At 48.1% G+C, this 24,417-nt stretch overlaps 1 protein-coding gene across 2 annotated transcripts in view; it reads right to left on the minus strand.

Moving 5' to 3' along the window:
- The window catches only part of EVC2 (EvC ciliary complex subunit 2), a 1,020,434-nt gene that overhangs the window by 624,842 nt on the left and 371,175 nt on the right, over positions 1 to 24,417 (minus strand). For both annotated transcript variants that reach the window (XM_069631972.1, XM_069631971.1), the window contains exon 12: positions 5,285 to 5,460. In XM_069631972.1, the coding sequence (XP_069488073.1) occupies positions 5,285 to 5,460 (176 nt within the window). The remainder of the gene's footprint in view (positions 1 to 5,284; positions 5,461 to 24,417) is intronic.

Here is a 24,417-nt window from a genome sequence, read left to right on the forward strand (position 1 = left end):
ATAGGGAGAAGCCGTCCTTGCAGGGGCTTCTCTGTCAATATGATTTCAGCACAGCAGCAGGGCTTCACCAGCCAAACCAACGGTCCAGAAGTTGCAGCAGGCATCCTCTTCAAGTTTTTCTTCGGATTCCTCTGTTCAGTGGTCGACTCTGCATTCCAAGCAAAAAAGCCTTGCCTTTTATGCAGGTTTCACCCATTCATTCCAGCCCAGCTGTCAGTCACCAAGCAGGGTGGCTGTCCTTGCCGGTCAGCCAGCCAACCAATCACCAAAGAGTGCATTTCTGTCTCCTAGGAGACTAAGGACAGGCAGTTTTGGGTACCTCCCTCGCTTCCTGCCTCCGCCGGACACCCTGGAGCCAGAGGCGGGCTTCACTCACGATTCCCGCCAAAGGCAAAATGTACAAAGGGACCAAACCTGGTTTGGCACGCAGAGTAAATCTCAAGAAGGACCTCACCACAAAGGAGTGGCGAAAAAAGAAGACCAGGCCCATTTGACAAAAATGGCATCCTTGGGTGCTTAACTGCAGCTGCGAATGCAGCCCGCGGTAAATGCACACCACAGTAGTTAAAAGTAAACCATTGCCACCAGCCATTCATTGAGGAAAGGGTAACATAAAATTGTTATATGAGAAGTTAGACAAAGGTTATACTAAGTAACCCCTCCAGCACCCTATTGTAGGATAGCGTGTGCTGGGTCTAGAAATTTACAAAAAGTCTATTTCACTTCACTGCTCTTGGAAACAGTAGTTTCACCAAGAGAAGGTGTTTAAACCTTGGGAAATCTGAAAGACTTCCCTGTGCCACTGCACTGAAGATGCTGTGTGACACAATGTAAAAGATGATGCCTATGGAGTTTGTCAGACTCCATAGCCAAAAGAAACAGAGTTCAAAATCACATTAAAATACGAGAGAGTGGGAAAAAAGGGTCTCACACTCTCCAGGTTAAAAATTCAAGTCCTCAAAAACCAGCAAAGTTGCTGGGGGTCTCTAAGGTAGAGGGGTATTAGGACATTTCTGAGAATTCTCCCCAACAGAGTGTAATATGCAGAATGACGTCCGGCTGTTGGTATCTTTATCCTGACGGATGAGGCAACAGCCTTCTTAGAACCAAAACGCAAACCATTCCACTACCTGGCTAGGCTACCAGGCTGGGTGCTAAGTCGTATTAGGTGCAGTTACTCCTCCCTGTCCTTTGGGTTACAACTTATATGCTCTTTGCCTGGGTTTAAACTCAGGCTCGCCTTATGTAACATGCCTTTTTTTTAAATAAAATCTGGTGGTCTTGCTGTACCACTGGTGTCTGGCATACAGCTACCAGCTAGGTTTCTCTTTCTTTCTCTTATTATAATTCCAGTATTTACAAGTGTTTCAGGCTAGCGGGGTCTGAGCTTTTGTTTCTCCACCTAGTTTGCAACTTTGTCCTATACTCCTGGCTATGGCTCCACTGGTCTAGCATTTCCTCTTTCAGCAACTGTATATTAGTTTGAAACTCTTAGCAGATCCACACTGCTGCACCCTAGGCATCAGTAGCAATTGCTCTCTTGTCTCCTCTCTGTGCACACACTGCTCAAACATCACAAACATGATACCTTGGCTTCTGCTGTTGTGTTGGTCACCTGAGATGGGGATATTTTCAGCTAAGTATTATGGCATCTTGGACAGAGCTTTCTATGCAATTCAGAAGGTCTTGAAGGGGATGCAAGTTTGGAGGGATAACCAATGTAATACCTTGAGAAACAGGAGATGTGATTGCAATTTTTCAGTCCTCTGAGGAGGTTGGCTGGACAGCTTTCACAGGGTTCCAGAAGGGAGCTGTCACCACCGAGGTGGGAGAGCAATAAGGCCTGGATGATGGATCTGAAGTCCAAGGCAGGGAGAAGGTTTGGATTTCATGCAGGAGGGAGAGCTGGTAACATGCGGTGTGTGTCTTCTTGTGAACCTTGAAACAAGTTGCAATTGGTGGTTAAGCCTAGGGGCTTTGCAATAAGGGTGAGTTAAGGGACGAAGTATCTTTATTACTTTATTGTGCAAAGAAATGGTCAGGATCAAACAGAAACTCAAAACACCCACATCGTGCCAAGGGATATAAAGCGGAAAAACGCAGGCTAAACATCATTACAAAAAATAACGTTTAATAACATTTTAAATGTCATTGGATACTCTAAGCAGGACCCTATAGAACCCTGAACATTGAAATCCATCATTGGCTAATCCATTATCTCCAGAACCACCCAAGTCCCACCCATAACTTCACATCATCAGCTTGCGGTTTCTTTGGGTGGCATGTTTCATGCTGACAGTGATAAAAAAAAACATATGTTAGCACTCCTTAGAATGGCCTAGGATGTTGCAACCCTTCGAGACAACCCAATTAGCAATTAATGTGAATGGCGAGATCAAACCTTGGCTTCAGGAAGAACAAATACTCCCATCTCAATTCCCATTCTCTGGCCCCAATGATTCCAGACGGTTCCCAGACCTTGAATAGCTCATTCTGCAACTCTTGTCTCGATGCATGTTGATAACAAAGGTGCAGAGTCTTCTAATTAGGTCATGGGTTGAAGGCTTATTTTAGAAAAAAACATGATGAGGCCTCTGTGTGCAGAAAACAATTTCTTTATGGATCTCGCCAATACATTCTACCGTTGGTGCAATTGCACTAACTTGTCATTGGTGGCGCTGTGTATGCAGCTAAACTTTGAATATATGGCAATCTTACTACATGAATCCAAGTGCACCTGGTGATGAAAGCTTTAAATATTCAAGTAGTTATTGTCTGGAATAAAAAAATTGGATATCCAGTTTCGATCCCTGCACACAGCCAATTCTCACTGCTTAAGCCAACGCCTTCCCATCCTGCCTTCTTCCCTGGCCTTGTGTGTCTGGTGCTTTCCAAGCAGGAATGACAAGGAACTGATTTTTATGAAACAAATACATTGTGCATCTTCGAATGGGGCCTTGTCCCAAAATGACGATACCCTTGATGTGTGTTATAACAAGGCACAACATGTCGAAGCTTCAATTTTTTTGTATATCCTGTGTATTCAGTAACCTAATGCTACCTGAAGTGCAGCAAAACTAGTTCCCTTAAATGTGGCAATACTGATATGATATGATATGATATGGTATTTGTAACGCGCCTATACACAAGTGTTTCAAGGCGCGACGAGGCAGGGAGGGAGGGAAAACAAGGGGAAAACAGACAAACGATCCTACTAGGCCAGGTGTCATTCAGATCGCGCAAGTGCAGAGGTAAGGGGAAAAGGAGGAAGTGCAGGGGGGAGGAGGTGGGGGGGGAAGTGCAGTACAAGGTAAGTAGCGTAGAAAATAATAAAAAATAATAAATAGAAAGGGCCAGCTGGTGGCAAGTGCGAGGTAAGTGCAGAGCAAGTGCTGGGAAAGGGGCTGTAGGGATACAGTGACAGTCCCACAGTGCAGGGGGAGCCGGGGAGGCAGTGCAAGTGGAGAGTGGCTGGGCCCTGGACCGAGGTTGCTGAGAGTGGCCCAGATGCAGGTTTAGTGCTGAATTCAGTGGGGAGTTAAGCAGGATTAGCAGGGGAGAGGGAGAGAGAAGGCAGAAGCGAAGAGGAAGGTTTTGAGGTGCTTCCGGAACCGGAGATGGTTCTACTAACTATTTTACTTGTGTCCATAACCTAAAACACATGGCAACTTTTAACTTTCCAAACAACAAAAGGCCTAAAACATTTACTGAAAGAGTTTTCTTCTTTTTTATTTCCGCTCTTGGTTGGGAGGTGTGGGAGGCGGTGTGCATGACCATTGCATCTGCCCTGCCTACGCCATTCCACTTAGAACATCCCAGACTGGGGTGTAAGAATGAAAAGCCCCAGAGTGGGGAGAGCCCCAGTGTGGCAAAGGAACCGAGAAGGGCCAGAATGGGGCGGGAAATCGAAAGAAGTTCCAGTGTGGGTATGAAACAGAGAAGCCCCTAGTGGGAAATGAGAATAAGGGAAGCTCAGTGTGGGTAAAAGAACCGAGGAGCACAGAGCGGTAATAGAGGAAGAGCGATCCCCAGAGGTGCAGAGGAAGAGACTGAAATCAACCCAGACTGCAGGAAGGGGAAATACACAAAACTCCCTGAAGGGAGAAGGCTTGCGAGACACACAAGTTACAAGGAGAACCAGAGATCCAGCAGGATCCCCAGCATGGCATTCCAGCCATACACAAACTATGGGCCTCATTACGATTCACCCGGTCCGGAAAGAAGGATGGCGGTAAACCCGCCGCCACCATTGTTTCCGGACTGGATGATCTCGAGGTCTGCAGGCAGGAGGTGTCATTGTAATTCCGGGAATCACAGAGGCGGAATGGTAATACGAGTCTGGCGGTAACCTGCCGGAATTTCAGGCATGGTTACCGCCGAACTCGTAATGAGGCCCCATGTGTTTTGGACTGTGAATATAGGCAAGGGCTTATGTAAAGAGACTCAAGAGTGGGGGTCAGAAACCAATAGTCATCCCATTCCTTTGGGCAAGGCCCAAAAGTAGGTCTTGGTTGTTATAGATTTTCTTTTCAGCAATAGGGAGAGAAATCGGATTTCTGGACAGAGGACTTAATTTATGCTTGACCATCTTGATAGACTGATGAACACCCCTGGTTACCTTCCTTTGTATAAAGTAGGGCTTAGTATCACAAAGTTAGAAAACGATAAGGTCGTTTCGATTACAAAAGAGGAAATTAACCTTTACAAAATCATAGCCGTTTGTCAGTCTCCTGATTCTGACCTACCACAGTAGGATATCAGCATCTGCCATGTAATTTCCAGAGTGAAAACCTCTGCGCAGTGTATCATTATAATTAAACATTTTTATCAAAGATTTAGTGGTTGGATGTCCCCTTCTCTTTGGATGTAATTGAGTAAATCAAGGATATTTACTGGCCGTGAAATTGTTGGTTTTTCTACTTATCAATTCTTAGATAGTGATATGTTCTTCTAATGTGAGCGAGTCAGGTTGAATATGTACTCTCGCAGTAGAAGTATTTAAGTACGCAGAACTTGCACCATCACCCCCTTCTGACTTTCTAGCGAAACACGCTTCAGACTTCCTGTGCAAAGTGCTGCTGGCAGTTAAAACGTTGACTATAACTTTGGCAGATATGCACCTGTATTGAGTGTTAACGTGTATATTATTAACGCCCTTGGAAACCATTTTGCACCAGATCTACTCATGCCACAACAGTTTAATATTTTTATGTTTCACTAAATACTTGTAGATTAAATTTACATCTGCCAGGTATAGCCTTAGACAGGCACTCCAAAGTCTTACCTTTGCATTTTATTAATTAGGATTGCTATTTGAGTTGATGCCGTGTTCAGGAGACAACGCGTCTTAGTTTCACTCATCTGCAGCTGGTATGCCATGTATTTCCTGCAGGCAAATCTTTTAGCCAAATGATGTTTCTTAATCTCCTCAAAAAAGTCCATTAAGTCTTCGATTTTCTCCTGGAAAAAAAATGTTATTGAATTAATTTTGATTAAAACATTTTGCACACCGCAGACAAACTGACTTGTTTTGAGCACATTCTTGAGACATCTCCCCATGATCCACTTTAATTGTTGTTTACCTCTGAAAGACTGGCAATGTATTCTCAGTAACTAATATCCTGAGGGGAATTACACTTTACTATATTGAGATGCGTGTTGTGAGGCAGTGAAATGCATAATAGAGAGGACTTCTGCATCGTCTTCCTCCGGGCCACTATAAAATGTCATGGTGAATAGCAAGCACTTCTGTGCAGGGTAGGAGAGCTTCAAAGCAGCACACAATATAGCCATTCAAAAATCTGTTCAGACAATTGCTAAATCGCAGCATGTTAAAAATATGAGCAAACATTGAAAACTGAAAACAATGGTTAGCTCCAAATAATGAATTGGTCTATTATTCTGGATTTTGTTACGTGGATGGTTATAGTTTTTTATTTTCGTTGCCACGCCTGAAATAAGGATGACAAACAATGATGCTATTTTCGGCCAGGAAGACAAGTGCGTATTTTACCATTTCCAGAAGCGCAAAGAACTACACTGTTTGTTTAATGCAAGAGGATTTCGGTCCAAGACACTATCACCTTTAGAACCATGTCTCAGTAATGCAAACAGACCTGTTTTTTTAGTATCCAGCAGCTAATTCAGTTAATAAAAAAAACTGCTCAGAAATACTAGAGCAGCCTGCAGTTTAGTCCAGTATATAAATTAGCAAACCTTGAAACGTCTATAATCTTCCTCAAATATCTTCCAAACTAAATGTGAGCCCTTCTACTTTAAGAACTGTATTCCTTGTCCGTGGAAAATCGGAGGATATGCACTGTTGGCCTGCAGTAAAACACTCGTTAGCCCATGAGAAAAACAGTCTCTGAAATATGCGCAAGCCAACTTGATGATCAAAAACCTGAGTGCCAGTTTGCTTTTTCCCTCCCAAAAGGCAGTGGTGCTGTGGCAGGCAGAACATGAGACTACGAGACAGGAAGCAGGGATCCAGGAGAGCCATGCAGGATTGCAGGCATTCAGAGCCTGGACAAAAGACACAGAAGGAGCTCCCAGTCTCGGGAGAGGGTCGGTAGGAAGACAGGAACCAGCAAGTGTGAAATTGAGGGAGCAACACAGAGTGTCTCTCCCCATTCCGAAAAAAAAGACACAAACACCTGTACATACAGCCTATATACATAGAGTGCCAAATAGTAGTTGCAGTTTACACTCAATAGTTTTAGGGAATGAAACTCAAAATAATGACATGCATTCATACTCTGACCGTTACACACGGAGGTACAGCTGGAGTCAGAGGCATCCTTTTGGTGGTGAAAGCTTTAGGTCTGGGAGCAGAAGGGCACCACCGCCTGGTATCTGCATCTTGAGCGCCCATCATAGGATAATATGGGGCAGATTGATTATAATATTCTCCTTTACCTGATCCATGATATTTGCATGCAGATGTGGATTGCGAAACAGTCAAAGGTCCGGGACTGGGAGCAATGGATCATCTCCTGGATTATGCAACACTGAATTATGGTCTTTGGTCCTCATGCCTCCTGGAGAGCCTTGATGTGCTGCTTTGCAGGAGGCAACAATAAGGGGCTAATGAAGTCTACGATTTGGTTGAGGTGGGGTGCAGATTTATCAAGGGAAGACGCCATGCACTGGCAATTTGAGGCCGATACTAATTCGCACAACTTGTAAGTGGATCTGCAAATGCGGGCATGTGAATGGTCAACACATAATGGACTAAACCAAATGCGGCAAGCAAGATGGCTGGGGCAGCAGCCATTCTGCCACAGAGTGAAGGAATGTCTGGAGTAACTTCCAAAAGCAATGTAGTAAGCATCTTGTAAGCTGAAAGCCCATGTCGGACCCACGCATGTAGTGCTGCAGGAATTCCACAGGCTCATCATATGATTATATCTATTAGAGACAGTTTATTTGAAAAATGTAAGTATAGATGTGCTGCTCTAGGTGTGTTGCATCAAAGCAAAGAATATAACGCCCCAAACCTATACCCCTCATCAATTGTGGGTTGGCGTTGCAAGAGTTCTTTCACCTCTACTAGAAGCAGCAGAGAGAACGACTTGTGATCCATAAGAGATGAGACTAGTATATAAAAGGAGGTGCAATTTGGATTCCTGTTTTACCCACCTCTCTCCCTGCAACCAACCCCTTGGCTACCTCATAATCAGTCATTTGGGGCATGTGGAGTGCTATTTTTGGACCCATCATATTAAATATATGTGCAATAATTGTACAGAGGAATATGCTGATGCCTGCAGTTAATTCTGATCCTTGGGATTTTTTTTGCAGCGAGAGCAGCGCACGAGAGTGAGAGTGAGAAGAGACGTGGCAACGATTTTATTAATGTGATAGAAGTATGTTATATGCACTGGGTTTGGATAAAAGCCTACAGGTTCCAAGTACAGAAGCTATACACAATATGTACTCTTGTAAGTAAATTGTGCACAGGATGTAATAACAGCAAGTGTGGGTTTCTTCTAGATGGCTGTGACATCATTGCAATGTTGATCCAAATAATTTAAAAAAAAATTAGGATTGTGGGTGTTTCTTCTTGAGACACGTACTTGGTTAATGAAAAACACCTAGTCTTACCAAGTCGTAAACCTCAAGGCTACCCTAGTCTACTGACAAATATTCAAAGGCTTTGCCCAAAATAAATTCCAAAACCTAATCCTCAAAGTCCAGCCCTATTCTATTAGCACAACAGAGAGGGAATATTTCCTTTAGAGGTTCTCGCAAGGTTTAATCGGTCTGTTCTCTTCACCATGCCTCTGTTTTCTCACTATGCATCAACGTCTCCCCCCCCCCAGTTGCTGCGCTCCTCTCGCCCCCAGTGTGTATGTGTGGTTCATTTCTGTGTCTGTCCGGTCCGTGCACAATTTGGTGCAGAGAACATACCACCTGAACATACATGCCTCAAGCGGTCTGTGAGCCTCATATTAGACGGCAACTGGATGGGTATGAAATGCAAGTGCTTGTGGGCTGGGTATAGTATCTGGTTTCTGAGAAACTCTCCTAGAAACATTCTAAACTTTTGCCCTTTCCCATACCTTAGTTCCGTGTTCTGTCAGTTTCTACTGGCACGATCGGATTCCTCCTATTTTACTCCTTGTCATTCTTTGTTCTTACCAGCTGTTCCTAAATACCTATGTGGCCACATATCCATTGTTCAATGATGCTTCGATTTGGCAGAAAGACACGACTCCATAGACCTAATCCATGCCCCCCTCAGACCAGTTTTATTTTGTCTCCCTTCTTGTCAAACAAGAGATATACACCTCCTTCGCCTTTTGCGTTAACGTGGGTCTAGGGAAGGGTATACTCTTAAGAGGGGTTTTAATGTGGTTCAATGGCAACCCAAACAGCTAAGTATAACGGTTCAAAATAAATGAATGTCCAATCAAGGTTCTCTAAAAATATACATCTAAAAATGCCACAATGTTCAAAAGGATGGACCATGGGGGCATATAGTAGTCAAATACCTTCAGCACGTGTCTTGGGGGTTCAAAGCATCGAACCAGTCTTCCCAGCGTTGACCGCAGTGTCAGCTCGGGTTGCAGGTGCAGCAGTCACGAAGGGCCAACGGCAAGCTGGCGTTGACCAGGGTCGAATGGAAGGGGAGCTCCAGGTTCAGTCAGTGGTAGAGGATCAATGGCGGTCGAGCTGGTGCCAAGATGCGCAGGCGAGATGCTGCAATACAAAGGTTTGGAGGTCCCGGTTCAGTAACACCAGGGTCGGGTCAGTCAACTCACAGGAGAGCGGGGAAGGAGCTGGTGTTTCGGAGGGCCACTCGAGCAAGGCAAGGCAGCAGTACTTTGTTGTTCGAGCTGGGACAATGGCAGCGAACAAGGTCAAAAAGTGGGCAGCGGTTCAGAGAACAATGGAAACCTGCTAGATCACTCAGCATTGCAGGGTACTCTAATCACAGTTCATAGTTGGTCATTATTGACAACAGTGATCCCGGCTGTTCTGGTTTTTAGGTGCAGGGAGTACCACTCCAGAGTCTCAAGAGTCAAGGTCAGACCCTTTCTCGGGCTCCCAAAAAGGGTGGGGGAAGACGGTACACACCTTCAGGAGACCAACAGGGTGGCTAGAAGAGAGACACCTCCAATGGTTCCTGGGGATGGTTAGGGAATAGATCTCGCTTCTGCCTTTGGAACCTCTGTTCATCCCACAAATGAAGGACTTTAGAAAGGACTGCTCTCTCAGCAGGGTGCACCAACATCTTCAGGGTGGTTCAAGAGGAGTCCGGATGATTCCAAGAAGTGGTGGGAGACCCTTTCTTTTATAGACAAAAAGCTCCAGGTAATTGGGCTAAAGCTAGCCCGCTTTAGGGGTCCAATCCCTGCTCTTGAAATGTGTGGACTTTGCCCTTATGATGTGTGAGAAACCTGAAGGTGTCTCACTTATTAGTCCACGGGGATCTGTCATCCAGGTGGCAGGGACACAACTGGATCCAATTCCTAGGGATGGACTAGTGAGGGAGGATCTCCTGGATGGGGGATCCTCAGGGAGTGGAAGTGGGACACCAACAGGTGAGTTGCGGTATCCCCCTTCTTATACCTTTACCATCCTACCCCGTAGAATACTCAAACACTCTACCCCTGCATCCCTTTTCTGACACAAACACTTTCACTCATCGTGAAAGCCGATGGACAAACAGTAAAGCCATTTACCCGACATGTCCCCATGCCAGGGTCAGGCAAAGTCAGGCATTTGACCAGAATTGCACACACCAGACAGCCCTTTCCCATCCTCACAGGGATAAAAGGTGGAGCACAAGAGCACAATATGAGCCAGGCAGACCGCACAACGAGGGCGCCAACTCAACACAGCAGTTCAAGAGAAGGAGAAAGACGGCGTGAACTGAGAGGGTGAAAAGGGGAGAAGCGACCCTGCCCTTTCCAAGCCAGGCCGGTTAAACCTCCAAAGAAGGAAACTTAAGACGGCGAACCATAGCCAGTGTGGTGTTGCAGCAGATGTCAATGGTACACAAGGCCTTCCTCCGCTGATAACCAAGCAGAGTGGAGACACTTGCCATTGTGGTATCAGCCTAGACTCCAGGGAAAAGGAAAGCCGAGTGGTTCATCACAGCTGGTGAGTCGAGGAGAGAACCAATAGGAAACCAAACTGTGTTTAAACAAAAGTAGCTAAATGGCTGATTGAAGAAAGTACAAAAAACGTATTTTGATTTGAGAGGAGAAAGCCAGCTGCAGGGGAGCCAGGCACCATGCTGGTGCTTGCTTGAGAGACACTGGGCGAATGACCTATGGTTGAAACTACTGTTACCATAAGACCTTAGGAACGGTGCAAGAGACTTGGGTCAAAGTGGTCATAGGGGGGGGTCCAGCAAAATCCCTGTCCCAGATAGTTGAAAGCGGAACTGTTAGCTCGTGCTAGGAAAGCTTGACCATGTGCTGTGCTCCCAGTCCTAACTTGTCCTGTGCTCAAAACGTGCGGAAGGGAGACCACGACTACCGCATACTAAATTATTATTTGGGAACACTTCTTTCTTTCCTTTGAACCTTATTACACACTCATTGTTTGTATTTAGCGTAGGGATTGGCAATAGGTTTTTCTTAGTGTCTGTGCTTTTATTTGACAAGAAGTCATTAGGACTGCCTTATTATTATTATTTGATGGTCGTAGCTTGCTCCCATCTCAGATTTAAGCTTAGATTAGGCGTTTTTCCAACCTGCATATACAGTTTAATAAACACCCTTGAACTGTGATCACTTATGTTTGTCTTTAGTGTTGCCACCATGAGTTCCTTACAGATGCCACACCCAAAGTGCTTTGCTCCAGAGGAAGTGTAGGGGACAGGAAAGCGAAAGTGGCAGAGAGAATCAAGATGCAGAACCCTCCCAAAACTGTACAGATCTCACGCTGGCTATCCTAGCCTCACCCCCCCTTTCTCAAAAGGATCAAAAGACTTCAGAAATGCAGCACCCTGGTGTAAAGCCTGGCTTTCTATGCCTCGTGGTTTCGGCTCACAGGCAAGTGTCCTGTGGAGTACTGTTAGGAAAGATTTCCCCGAGGTGAGATTTTACCTCCATTTATGGAACCCATGCCTCCCCCCCAACTTGCTGCTTTTGTTTTTCTAACCTAAACTGACTTTTTCCAGTGGAGCACAGTCTACCAGCTGTACTCTTCTGGGCTTTCGATCATTTGCTATGAGGAAACTGACACATCCATCAGGCTGTTAGTACTGGGAAACTATGTGTCACTTAGTCTTCGACTATGTTGCCATTACTTGTTAACTTTTTATCTATGTGCGAAGTACCTTACAGTACCGCGCATAGGGAGCCTTGTGTTTTATGGCCCTATCCACCCTCTAAGGATTTTGGTGTGTGTACAAGTGCGCCTAGGACACACAGCTGGTGGCAGCAGTTTTTTAAGTATTTTTACTTAGTTTTTATGGACCTTACAGCGTTTACCGCATTTGGCCCAAGACTGTGGCCAGTACTGAAAATGGCAAGGCCACAAAGTCTTTTGTTCTGTACTTTGGCCATTTCGTCCCTTTGCCTTCCCTATGTTGATGGACCCGGGTATTCCTTACTTGGGCATGCAGTCTCGCACGAAAACCACATCTTTCGCTGGCTCCTGCATGTCACGTGTGCTAGTGCTAAGGAAGAGGGTTGAGACTGCCTGGTCCCAATCCACACTACTGGTGCCGGTATGTCTGGTAGGCCTGAATGACTGGAGCAACAGTGGGCCACGATTGGCCCACGCCTGGCGTGAAAGCAAGAGAGCAGATCTTCCATTGGTTATCTTAGACTTGGGCGCGAAATGAATCTTACATAAGAGAAGGGGTTCTGCATACATTCTAGGTCGATCACCTGAAGTTCATACCGAACTACAGAAAGAGTCAAGTATGCTGAATGAAAGAGCAGACTCATGGAAAAGCCGGACAGGCGCTGGAAGGTTTGGCAACCTGACCCTGCTGTTGGTCCGTCTGACCCCTGCTTTTCTATCCAACCAAGAAGGCCTGCAAGGGCGCTTTAACCCTTTGGAGTAATGGGACCACCTACTCTTGGCACCTCCTGCTTACCCTGACAAAGAGCCAATGTATCGTACAGGAGCGCCGCCATCCCGAGTTGAGACTCGAGACTTTGGGCCCCGCTTACTTGTGGTCCTGGGCCCTCTCCTGTCTTGGCTCCTCTGGGTCACAATCTATGAGAGTGCACCACTCCATGAGTATTTTTAATCCCTATTTCCCCCCGCTGTAGTGACCGTCACTGTAAGTGCCTGCAGATCTGCCCCACTGTGTTCTGAGAGGTGCTGCACTGGAATTATCCTTCTCGTTCCTTCAAGAGCTGAGCAAATGCTACTGTCCCACCACCGATGATCGCCCGCTCCGCAGCTGCTGAGAGCCGGTCCGGCCTGTAACTGCATGGGGTTAAACCTATTAGCGAAGTGGACTAGACTGGAAAAGTTTGGTCCACACTGTGTTGAGGGTGGGTGAGTACTTGCATCATTTACCAGTGGCCCCTTAGAAATTCATCTTAACAACTGTCCCAAAGAGAATGGTGTTACCTGCCCTTACAAAAGAATAAAAGAGCAGCACCCCATTGAAAGGGGCCCCTAGGGGTCCCCCGTGCTATGGAAACAAGGCAATGACCATACACGAAAAGATGCGCCAGACACAAGGTTTAAAATTCCCAATGCTAGGGTTTATTGCAAGCAAAAGATAGTATCAATTGGCCAATTCTGATCTCACGCCCCGCGACGTGAGTTTCCTAGACCTCGAGGGACGCAAGAGAACGAATTACGTACATCAGTTACATATATACAAAATGCATATCATACAATCAGCAAAGTCATGTTCAACACCCCTCTGTATTAAGTTCCTTTGAACTCGGGATAACGATGGAAATATCCGACGAGTAGGACGATCATAATGCTTTCGATGTCTATTCTAGTAACAATGTGCAATTTAGAAAGTGCAGAGGGATCTTTTAGAACACAGTGGTTCTGTTCTTGGAAGCAATCTGTACACGGGGGAAGAGCCACATTCCAAGCTTTGCTATCTATGAGGTACTATTCGTGTCCTGGGAGCCGACACGTTCTAAGGGGTTTTTGCGAAGGGGGGCCGCAAGAGAAGCATAATTCAAGCCTTTAACTGTATTATTCTAACATATTCTACCATCGTACGAGACTGGCTGGCAGCTGTGAAGTGATTAAATGCCCTGCAGCTTCCTCCCAAGGCTACAGAGAGGGAGCGTGGGCATTCCTTTCTGGGCTACTCATGAGGAGTTCAGCAAACTCTTCAGTCCCCTGACCTTGTCCTTTCATATTCAGACAACAATGTTAGCAGTTGAGCAGAGTAAGCAGAATCCGCAACAATTGCAAGCTGCAAAGCAGTTTTTAGACAGAAAGCAATGAGCAATGTGTAACAAGCAAAATGGCGATTCTGCTACGTTTAAAATGGCCACTTGTTGGTCAAGCATAACAGTCTATATTTCTATAATTCGGTGCATAAGACGGTTGGCCCACAGCCATCAAGTTACGTCTATCATTCAAATGAAGGGTATTCATTTTTCCAGATTGACACCATCAGGCTACCTTCCTACCAGTAGGGCTGGGACTAGCCTATCTGAAGGAATACCCATAAGCCTTTGTGAGACACCTGAAGGTGTCTCACCCGCTAATCCTCAGGGATCGGTCATCCATGTGGCCAGGACACGGCCATCACTTTTGGATCCAGTACCTGGGGGTGGACCAGTGCGGGAGGATCAACTGGATGGGGGGTCCTCGGGGAGTGGAAGTGGGACACCGGAGTGTGAGACACGGTATCCTCTTCCTTGTAACACCTTTTCCCCATCCTACCACGTAGGACACCTAGAATTCAACCCCCCCCCCATTTTCCGACACAAACACTTTCTCATGGGACAGTCACCGTAAGCGACAATGGGCTAACATCAGAGCCGTATACCTGACATGTCCCAACACAATGATCAGTCAGAGTCAGGCAATTACTGATAATTACACACACCTGACTTCCATCACACTTCCCCACATGGATAAAAGGGCGAGCACAAAAGTACACTCTGAGCAAGGCAAAACATACGAGGAAGCAGCAGTTCCGAGATGGCAGTTTAATACGAGGAGAAAGACGACAAGACCAGTCAGGGATGCAAGGAGGGAATCTCCCCTGGCCTTTTCAGAGGAAAACGACCACTACTTTCTTGGGCCCTCGAGGATAAGAAACATAACACTTTGAACGAAAGCTGAAGAAAGGAGCATTGTGTGTCGAAGGTATCCTCCTGCATAGATAGCCGAGGTGGGGAGAAGCGATTGCTGCCATGGTACTGTCCTTGGCTCCTACAACAAAGCCGCTACAGTAACGTCAGCTCAGCTGGTGAGTCGGGAAGACTGATAGCAGACCGGTCTGTGTTAGAACCAAGGTTGCAACAGGGGCGCTGTTGAGCAGCTAAGCAAGGTGGCTGCCTGATTAGGGAGCTCCGGCCCCACGTTATTCTTAGTTTAAATAACTCCTGCTGTGCCCAACTAATCTACAAACTATGAACTGCTGCAGCTGGCAACAAGCACAGAGCACCAGCGGATTCAATTTGGCAGCCATCTGCTGTGTGTACGAGGAGCAAGGAGCAGCTGAGCCAGTGCCATTGGTAGGCATGCTGCAATACGGGACACCTAATGGCTCATACACGCACCTTCTCCGAGTCGGCTGGGGGTAGCGTGGGAGGTGGTGCCCAGAGCATTTCCCCCAGCAGGTGCCCTAAAACATGCTACCAGTGGCTGCCACTGACCCGCTGTCAGAATTTTATGTGGCTGTGGGCTCCCTGGTGGGGGAGGTGGAGAGCTGAACGCGAGGTTGCTGGCCCGGTGACACCAGCCAAGGAGTTGCCTCTGAACACATTGCAGTGGCGAGGAGAGACACAGAGGGCTAGGCTGGTGTGCCAACATGCACCCGGATACCACATTGCTACCTACCTGGGCTTCCGACTGAGCCCAGAGACACTGGAGGAGAGTTGTGAATTGACACGGCGAAGGTGCGCAGATCTCTTTGAGTACAGTCAAGCATGGCTGCTGGGAACAAAGGAGGGGTCTCAGCTGCACACTGACCCCCCCGGTGTAGACTATTGCCTAATCACGGACCCTGCGGCACACAGTGCTGGTACACTGGGATATTACTGCTGACCTGAAAGGTGTTGAGGCACCCCTGCATACGCTGATGAGCCTGGCTTTGGATCCTGCAATAGCCCCTGCTATACATGGTGAGACATGTCTGCTGGAATTTCTCAGGCCCAGTGTTGCGTATGCAGGTACTGCCAGCCACATACCACCGGGCATCCTGAGGACATACCCATGGTAGCCAGAGGCTACCGCTGAGCCTCCTATCCGGACGCACAGACATCTGCAACTTGAGGTGCATGCCTGCTGCCTGCAGTGGGGTTGTGGCCCTACTCCCCCGCCCACCTCTCGGCAGTGGAGGCCTGCTGTCTCACCGCGTGGTATGTTGGGGGTAGGAAGTTGAGGTGAGTGGAGCCTTTTAGCATTGGTGTCCATCAAGCTATACCACTTAGCCAAGCGCACATAAAACACTGGACACAGAGTGAAACCAGTGAAGATCCTGGGTAGTTTCTGGTTGAGCAGACATTGTTGGGCCACAGAGACCACACAAAGCGCCAGGCACTGTGGAAAAAGCGGGCTGAAGGTCATGGATGTGCCCTAACTCTTGCATTGCCCATTGGAGTTGACATAGTTCAGACATTTAGACATCTCTTATTGGAATGCTGAAGTGGTCCCAGTACCAATATTAAATCTCACAGACTACGAAGTTGGTGCGCCCTGGGGAGCCAACGGGCCTAGACCACACGCTGAATCTTACAGTAACAGGTTGGTGCCAAAGTTGTAGGCGCTGGGATCCGGCACCCTTTGGGAAGCCTGGGTCAGACCGCTAACACTAGGCTGTGATCTAGAAGAAGCTTGAGGAATACCCAGAGGTGCTGGACGCTAGCCTGGCCGTGCAGCGTCCTAGGGAGAATGTACCAATTCCTTTCACCTTAGAGACCCCCAGCAACTTTGCTGGATTTTTGCGGACTTGATTTCTTTACCTGGAAAGAGTGTGAGGCTTTTTCCCTAATCTTTCGTGTATTTTGATGTGCGTTTTACTCTCGTCTTCTTTGATTATGGAGTTTTAAGATAGCTCCATAGGCATCTTTTCATGTGTGTTACACACCACCCTCAGTGTAGTAACACTTGGATGTCTTTTTAGACTTTCCAAAGGTTTAAATACCTTCTCTGGGATGAACTACTGTTTCCCAGAGAATGTAAGGTTTTTTTTTTTTTTTTTAAAAATTTTTATTATATTTCAACCAACAACACAATACAGACCAAATATACAGTACAAGATGCCATAATACAGTTTGAATGTGCACATTATACAATTTGATCTCCGCACCCCAAAGCCCACCCCCCCTACGAGCCCATCAGGTTTGTTCACTCTGTGTTCACGCCGCGCGGTGGGGTCTGTTCTCCTTTGGAATCCACCAAATCTGGCATCGTTCCAAACAATTCCGCTATCAATGATTTCCAAGCCATCAGGGTTCCCACCTCTTCTCCCCCCTTCATCATACTGGACTCCTGCCATGCCATAGTCTCTGCTTCCGCCCACTTTTGCAATTCCTTCCACCATATCTCCACCTGCGGTTTATGACAAGCCTTCCACCCCATGGCAATCCTCCTCTTAGCCAGCACATATGCCAAGTCTTTTAATCTGTTAACATGCTTCAGTTTCTGCGATCTAGGGAACCCCCCCAATAGGCAGGCCCAGGCTGATTCTACAACCAGTGTGACTCCTTTATCCGCCAGTTTCGCCGCTATCTCGCTCCAGAAGCGCCCAACCACAGGGCAGGACCAAAACATGTGTGTCATGTCAGCCCGTTCTTCATTGCACTTGGGACATGCTTGTCTACCTACATTTTTAAACCTTGATATCCTCAGGGGTGTCATGTACGCCCTATGCGTTATGTATAATTGTATTTGTTTCAACCTAGCGTTTCTCGACACCTTCTGATGATACCACAAAGCCCGCTCCCACATCTCGTCTTCCATCGGGGCTCCCACTTCAGTTTCCCAATCTAATCGTAGTTGCGTTGGTTCTTTACCAATCCTAAGCATCAGCATGTCATACAATCTTGAAATCTCGTGCCCTCCATCTGTTATGTCATATATTGCGTCTACAATACCATTCGGCTCTGCTTCAAGAATAGTTTCGGGCCAAGTCTTCATAATTTCCCGCGCCAATCTATGATATGTAATATATTGACCTACGTGTAGACCTGTTTCCTCACCCAACTCCTCAAAACTTATGATGGCTCCCTCCCGCCAAACATCTCCCACCGTTGCCAACCCCACTGATTCCCAGTGATTTCTGATCATCCTCCGCAGTTGCACATCTCCCTTAGCCAGTGCCACCAGCGGTATCTGCGGGGAGCACGGAGCCGGGATTTCCATCATCCTGCACGCGCGGCGCCAAATCCTCCACCCAAGCATCATCATTTTGGGGCGCCCTTGCATTTCTGTTTCGGATAACCAGATCACTTCCTTTAAATAAAATGGGTCACAGTCTGCACTAAACAATCTAAATTCGGGGGTACTTTCATCCGAGAGCCATTTAGCAACGTACTGCAATTGGCCCGCTACGTAGTAGGCCTCATAGTTGGGGAGCCGTATCCCTCCTTTTTCGTAAAAGTTTTGCAGTTTCCACAATGCCATCCTGCACCTAGTTCCTTGCCACAAAAAGTCCCTGCTTATACTATTAAGCTTGGCAAAAAACTTCCCGGGTATGAGGTGTGGAATGTTCCCGAAGTAATGCAGAAGTCTGGGCAAAACCACCATCTTAAGCATTGCACTGCGCCCCATCATAGCTAGCGGCAGCTTCCCCCAAAATTGCATACTTTTCTCTATTTTCCCCACGGCTACCTCCGTGTTGTGCTTATGTTCTTGTTCAACCGTATGATACACATCTATCCCAAGGTACCGAAAGGTATCAATAGCCCAAGGGGCTTGCAATACCGGCAGCCGTTCTGCGGGGAGTCCCTTATAGTTACCCAATGGGAAAATTACAGACTTCTGAGGATTCACAGCTATTCCAGACAGCCCCGCATACCGTTCCATAACCTCCAAAATATACTGGAGATTCTCCTCCGGATGCTTCAGGTACAATAACATGTCGTCTGCGTATAAAGAGATCAAATATCGTTCCTCACCCACTTCGATGCCTATGGTGTCATACTGCTGTCTGAGGTATATAGCCAAAGGCTCCAATGCCAATATGTATAGCATAGGGGACCACGGGCATCCCTGTCTAGTACCTCTGCCTAACCGCCATCTCTCTGAAATAACAGCTCCCGTCTTAACTCTAGCAAGCGGCGCGCTGTATAACATCTTTGCCCATCTCACATATCCGGGCCCCATCCCATATTCCGCCAGAGTCGACAGCAGCCATGGCCACTTGACAGAGTCGAAAGCCTTTACCGCATCCAAGGACACCACTGCCATGTCACCCTCATTCTCCCCCGCCCATTCAATGACTCGGTGGAGTCGCCTGTGATTATGGGTTATGTTCCTGTTTGGAACATAACCCGTCTGATCCGGGTGTATGAGTTTGTCTATGACCCTTCGCAGTCTGTTTGCCAAGACAGCTGTTAATATCTTGCTGTCTTGATTCAGCATTGATAGTGGTCTGTAGGAGCCACAACTGTGCCCAGGCTTATTTGGTTTAAGGAGCGGAATTATAATTGCTTCCCTTAGCGACTCTGGCAGTTGTCCCGTCTCGAACGCTTCATTTAGCATATTCAGCATCGGAGGGAGCACCTCTGCCATGTACGCTTTATAAAACTCGCTCGGAAACCCGTCCGCCCCTGGGGTTTTACTAGTAGGTAACTGTCTCACCACTGCTTCTAGCTCCTCTAAAGTGATTGGTGCATCCAACTCTTCTCTCTCTTCAGTACTTATCCTGGGCAGACCTATATCTTCGAGTGTTTCTTTTATCCTCTCTTGATTATCTTCCCCAACGTCCCCATACAATTCCCTGTAATACATGGCAAATTCCTGATTAACTCCCTCCTGGGTGTCCGCTACACTGCCGTCTTCTCTTGTTATTGCCCTAATGGTGGGTCTGGGGGTTTCGCTCTTATATAACCACGCCAGAAGCCGTCCTGTTTTGTCACCGCCCGCGTGCTGCTTCTCTATGTATTTCTTATAATTCAGTTTACACAACCTATCCCAATGCTCTCCACACGTCTGTTGAAGTTGAAGTATCCGTTCCGCATTCGATCCGGTATCGCCATCCTCCCTTTGTGCTTTTTCCAAATCCCTCTCAGCCTCTTGTAAATCAGCCAGGATACCGCCTTGCAGACTTTGGGACTTTGCTATGGCCACGCCTCTCAGCACTACTTTAAAGGCCTCCCATAACGTGCACGCCGAGTCTACACTACCAGTGTTCTCCTCAAAGTAATTTATGATCTCCTCCCTTACCTCTTCTTTGAACGCAGGATCTTTAAGCGCTTCCGCTCGGAGCCGCCACGTCGGGATCCTTGCTCTTGGGGGGCAGTATTGCCAGCTGACGATCAAGGGCGAGTGGTCCGACAGGACTCTCGCTTTATATTCCACCCGTACCATTTCCGTTATTAGGCCTGACGTAGCAAAGACATAGTCTAGTCTAGTGGACAGCTGTTGTGGGGCCGAGTAGTGAGAGTATTGTCTTTCTTGGGGGTGCTTCATTCTCCATACATCAGTCAGGTCAAAATCATTGAGCAATGCTTGTAACACCCGTGCCGCTGGGGCAGGTTTTTCCCACTTCTGATCTGATCGATCCATCCTTGGATCTAGTACACAGTTAAAATCCCCACCCCAGATTACCGCACTTCCCATGCACATACCAAGGTTAGCACTCAGGGTTCTGAAATACATCGCTGTATTCTGATTGGGAGCGTATGTATTGATTATACTTATCTCTCTGTTCTCTATCAGGCCTCTGAGTATGACCATTCTCCCGTCCGCTTTAGCAGTTTCCTGCAACACATGAAAGGGGACATGCGGGGCCACCCAGATAAGGACCCCTCTAGCATAAGCCGAATATGTTGAGCCCACCACCACTCCTTTCCATTTCCTCTTAATCATTTCCAGTCTCTCTTTTGTCAAATGGGTCTCTTGTAATAGCGCAATGTCTATCTTTTGTCTTCGCAAGTATAGCATAACCTTATTTCTCTTCAAATAACTGTTTAGACCCCTAACATTCCACGTCATGATTTTAAGGTCCCCCATAGCTTGTCATGATTTCCTCCCCCACCCCGGCCGCGTAATCCACTACTCGTGCCCGTTCTCGTCTGTTTAGGCTCGTATCCCAGTTCAAACTTCCCTTAACTACACACACCCCAAACACCCCTCCCTCCCCCTTATCCCGCCCAACCACACCCAACTCCCCACACCTCCCACCCCCCATTCTTCCCCCCAACTCCCTCCCCAACTGTTGCCCAGCTCCATCCCTGGATCTCAGGCTCCCCCGCATCTAGCACTTTCTGGCTTCCGCCTGTACTCGATGCTCCGCGGGGTAAGACCGCCCTACTGGCTAGCCTACTAAGACTAATATGGGGGGATAGGGTGCTCTCGTCCTACCGCTCCTACTAGCTATAAACTCAACGCACTTAACTGTACAACTACCACATATGTATACACTTTGCTGTATTCAAGTCCTCGTGTTCGCCCAAGTCCATGGGATCTGCCTCAAGTGCCACCCGTACCCAGTGATACCTTCAGCCATAGCCATCCTCCACAGTTCTACTGGATACCCACTGCACATTATGTCCACGTCCATTCAGCCTTAGTTTCTCCCCCATTCGAGGACCCCCGCCCACTTACCCCCCAATGTCCACGCCATCGGCTCCTCAAGCGTCATTCTCTCGACGATCCCGACCAGCATCTTGATCCGGGCAACCCTGCAAGTCCAACCACGATCCCGCATCCTCCGGTGTATCAAAAAAAAACGCTTTGCTCTTGTGTAGCACTTTCAGTTTCGCCGGATACAGGAGCATGTATTTAATGCCAGCTGCCCGCAGCCTCCTCTTGATGGCCACGTAGCTATACCTCTGCCTTTGCACCAACATCGTGTAGTCCGGGTATGCCGTGATGTTTGCAGACGCCCTCTCTATTGTCCCGCCCTTACGGAAGTATTCCAGGATCTTTTCTCTGTCTCTGTAATTTAAGATCCTCGCAATTATTGGTCTCGGTGGGGCCCCAGGTCGTGGTTTCCTCATCAGGGCGCGATGCGCACGTTCCACCGCGAACCCCTGTGAGAGCTTATCTGCTCCTATCTCCTGGAGGATCATGTTCTCCACGTAGTTAGTAGGGTCTTGGCCTTCTACTCCCTCCGGCAGGCCAACCACCCGAATGTTATTTCTCCTCGCCCTTCCTTCTGCCTCCTCAACCCGGTTCTCGAGATTGGCAACCTGTTGTTTTAACACATGGACCTCTTGCGCGTTTTTTGTACTGACTTCCGTATTGGTCTTCACTTCACTTTCCAGACCACTCGTTCTCTCCGCCAGCGCTCTGACGTCTTGTCGTAGCAGGGTGAGTTCAGTTCCTACCGCGTCTATTTTATTCTCTAAGGCTGTCTGCAGGTCCGCCACTGCTGAGCCCCATTTGGTGCTCATCTCCGCTATGGCCGCCAGGATCTTATGGTTGTCCCCATCTGGTGCCTCTTCTACGGGGGTCGCGGCCGTGCTCTGCGCCAATGTAGTAGAGGTCTTCTGTGCTTTCGCGAACTCCTCCATCGTTGGCTGCTTGGTCTTGGCTCTCAGCCCTTTCGCCGACATAGCACCACCCTGTGCACTTATCCGGATCTGGCTATGCGCTGTATTGGAGGTACCGCCCGGTATTCAATAAGTTGGGGTTGCGGTCTCCCAACTCGCGCCTATGCTATGGTACGTGCGACAGCCTCCGGGTGAATTGTGCTTTGCCACGTGTGTTCGCTTATGCAATCTTTTTCTGGCGCATGTAATACAGGCAGTGTTAGGGTGCACCTCGAGGATGCGTTCAGTTCCGCTCACCAGTGTGCCTTTAGACTAGCATTCAGTACTTCCCAGTGCCATGTAGGGGGATGCTGCCCATTTGCAGCCTATTCGGTTGTTCCCAGCAGTCATGCCAGTATGCTCAAGTACTACGGACGTAGGCCCAATCTGCAGTCACACTCCCTGTGGTTCTTGTGCTCAGCGCGTACCTTCATGTGCGGCCACGGGTCTGTCTGCGTCCGTCCTGCAGAACTGATTAGCTCATCAGGCAGGCAACGCTCTCCTCCCGTTGCAGGGCCCAGTGTCGTTATCCAATATGTTGCGGCACACCCCAGCAGTCACGCGCCCTCAAAGTGCCTACAGCAGACACCCAGGGCCACAGCTGTGCTCGCCAAGCCAACCGACTTCCACGATCCTATTCAGGCGGATCAGCCTGCAACTGTAGCTTCTCCCCGGGGCAGCCGCTCCATTTCAACGTTACGTTCCTCCAGATCCTTTTGGTATCGGCCGCCGCCGCCGTCTTGGTTTCGGGAAACAAAGTATCCAAGAAGCTTTTCCCAGGGCCACGGGCGCGCCGCCAGTCAGCACGCACCGCGCCCGGTGTCTTCACACGCCGCTTCCAGTCAGCTGGGAAGTCGAGCAGATCAGACTGCAGCTGCGGCCTCTTCCTAGAGCCGCCGCTCCGTCCCAAGAATACGTTCCCTCAGACCTTTTGTTATCGGCCGCCGCCGCAATATTAGTCGCTTTCCCACGACTGGGTTCGATTAACAAAGTATCAAAAAGCTTTTTCAGGGCTACGGGTGCGCCGCCCGCCAGCACGCACCGCGCTCGGTATCTTCACACTCCGCTTCTAGTCAGCTGTGAAGTCGTGCAGTTCGATCTGCAGCTGTAGTCTCTCCCTGGAGCCGCCGCTCCGTCACAAGAATACGGTCCCTCAGATCTCTTTGTTATCGGCCGCCGCCGCCATCTTGGTCTTCGTCTTCCGACTGGCGTCGAGAGACAAAGTATCAAAATAGCTTCCCCAGAGCTGCGGGCGCACCGCCAGCCAGCACACACTGCGCCCGGTGTCTTCACACGCTACTTCCAGTCTTCGAAGTTGTTTTAAGTCGATAAGTGTGCAGTTCTGTGTCGGATGCACTCGACGGATCACGGAGCTCACGGAGCTCGCAGCCTATTCCATGGCTGCCTAGCCACGCCCCCCCGAATGTAAGGTTAAATTGACTTTACTAGTCGTTTTAAATTCCTAGACCAAGCAGACACTATCCTCCTATAGAGTGCTGGAGGGATTACCTAGTATCCCCTATGTCTAGAAACTCACGTAGCAGTCAAATGCTACCCTTTCCTATCGAAATGGCTGGTGGCAGTAGTTTTACAACGTACTACCATGATTTGTCCCGACCGCGAACACCAGTAGCTAAAAATCACGGGAGCCATGTTTTGCAAAATGGCGCCTTAAGCCCCTTTGTTTAAACGGGTCCCGGTCCTCTTTTTTCGCCATTTCATTTTGGAAAGGTCCTTCTAGAGTTTGTCTCTGCATGCCAAACTAGGTTTGGTCCCTTTGTTTCCAGGCCTTTGGCGGGCTTCAGGACTCAAGACCGCCTCTGGGTGGGCAGGAAGTGAGGGAGGTGCCCGAAACTCCCTGTGCTTAGTCTCCTAGGAGACCCAAATGTACTCTGGCATGATTGGCTGGCTGACGGGCAGCTAGGCTGGAATGAAAGGGAGAAAACTGTTTAAAAGGCGATTCTCTGGGACTGGAACGCAGAGTCCACCACTGGAACGATAGAACCGAAGACGAGCTGGAAGAGGACGGCTTCTGTAACTCCTGGACCGTTGGTTTGCCCGATGAAGCCCTACTGCAGGTCTGAAT

This window comes from Ambystoma mexicanum, chromosome 6q (assembly GCF_040938575.1).
Source record: "Ambystoma mexicanum isolate Mex_15411 chromosome 6q, UKY_AmexF1_1, whole genome shotgun sequence".
NCBI classification, from domain to species: Eukaryota; Metazoa; Chordata; class Amphibia; order Caudata; family Ambystomatidae; genus Ambystoma; species Ambystoma mexicanum.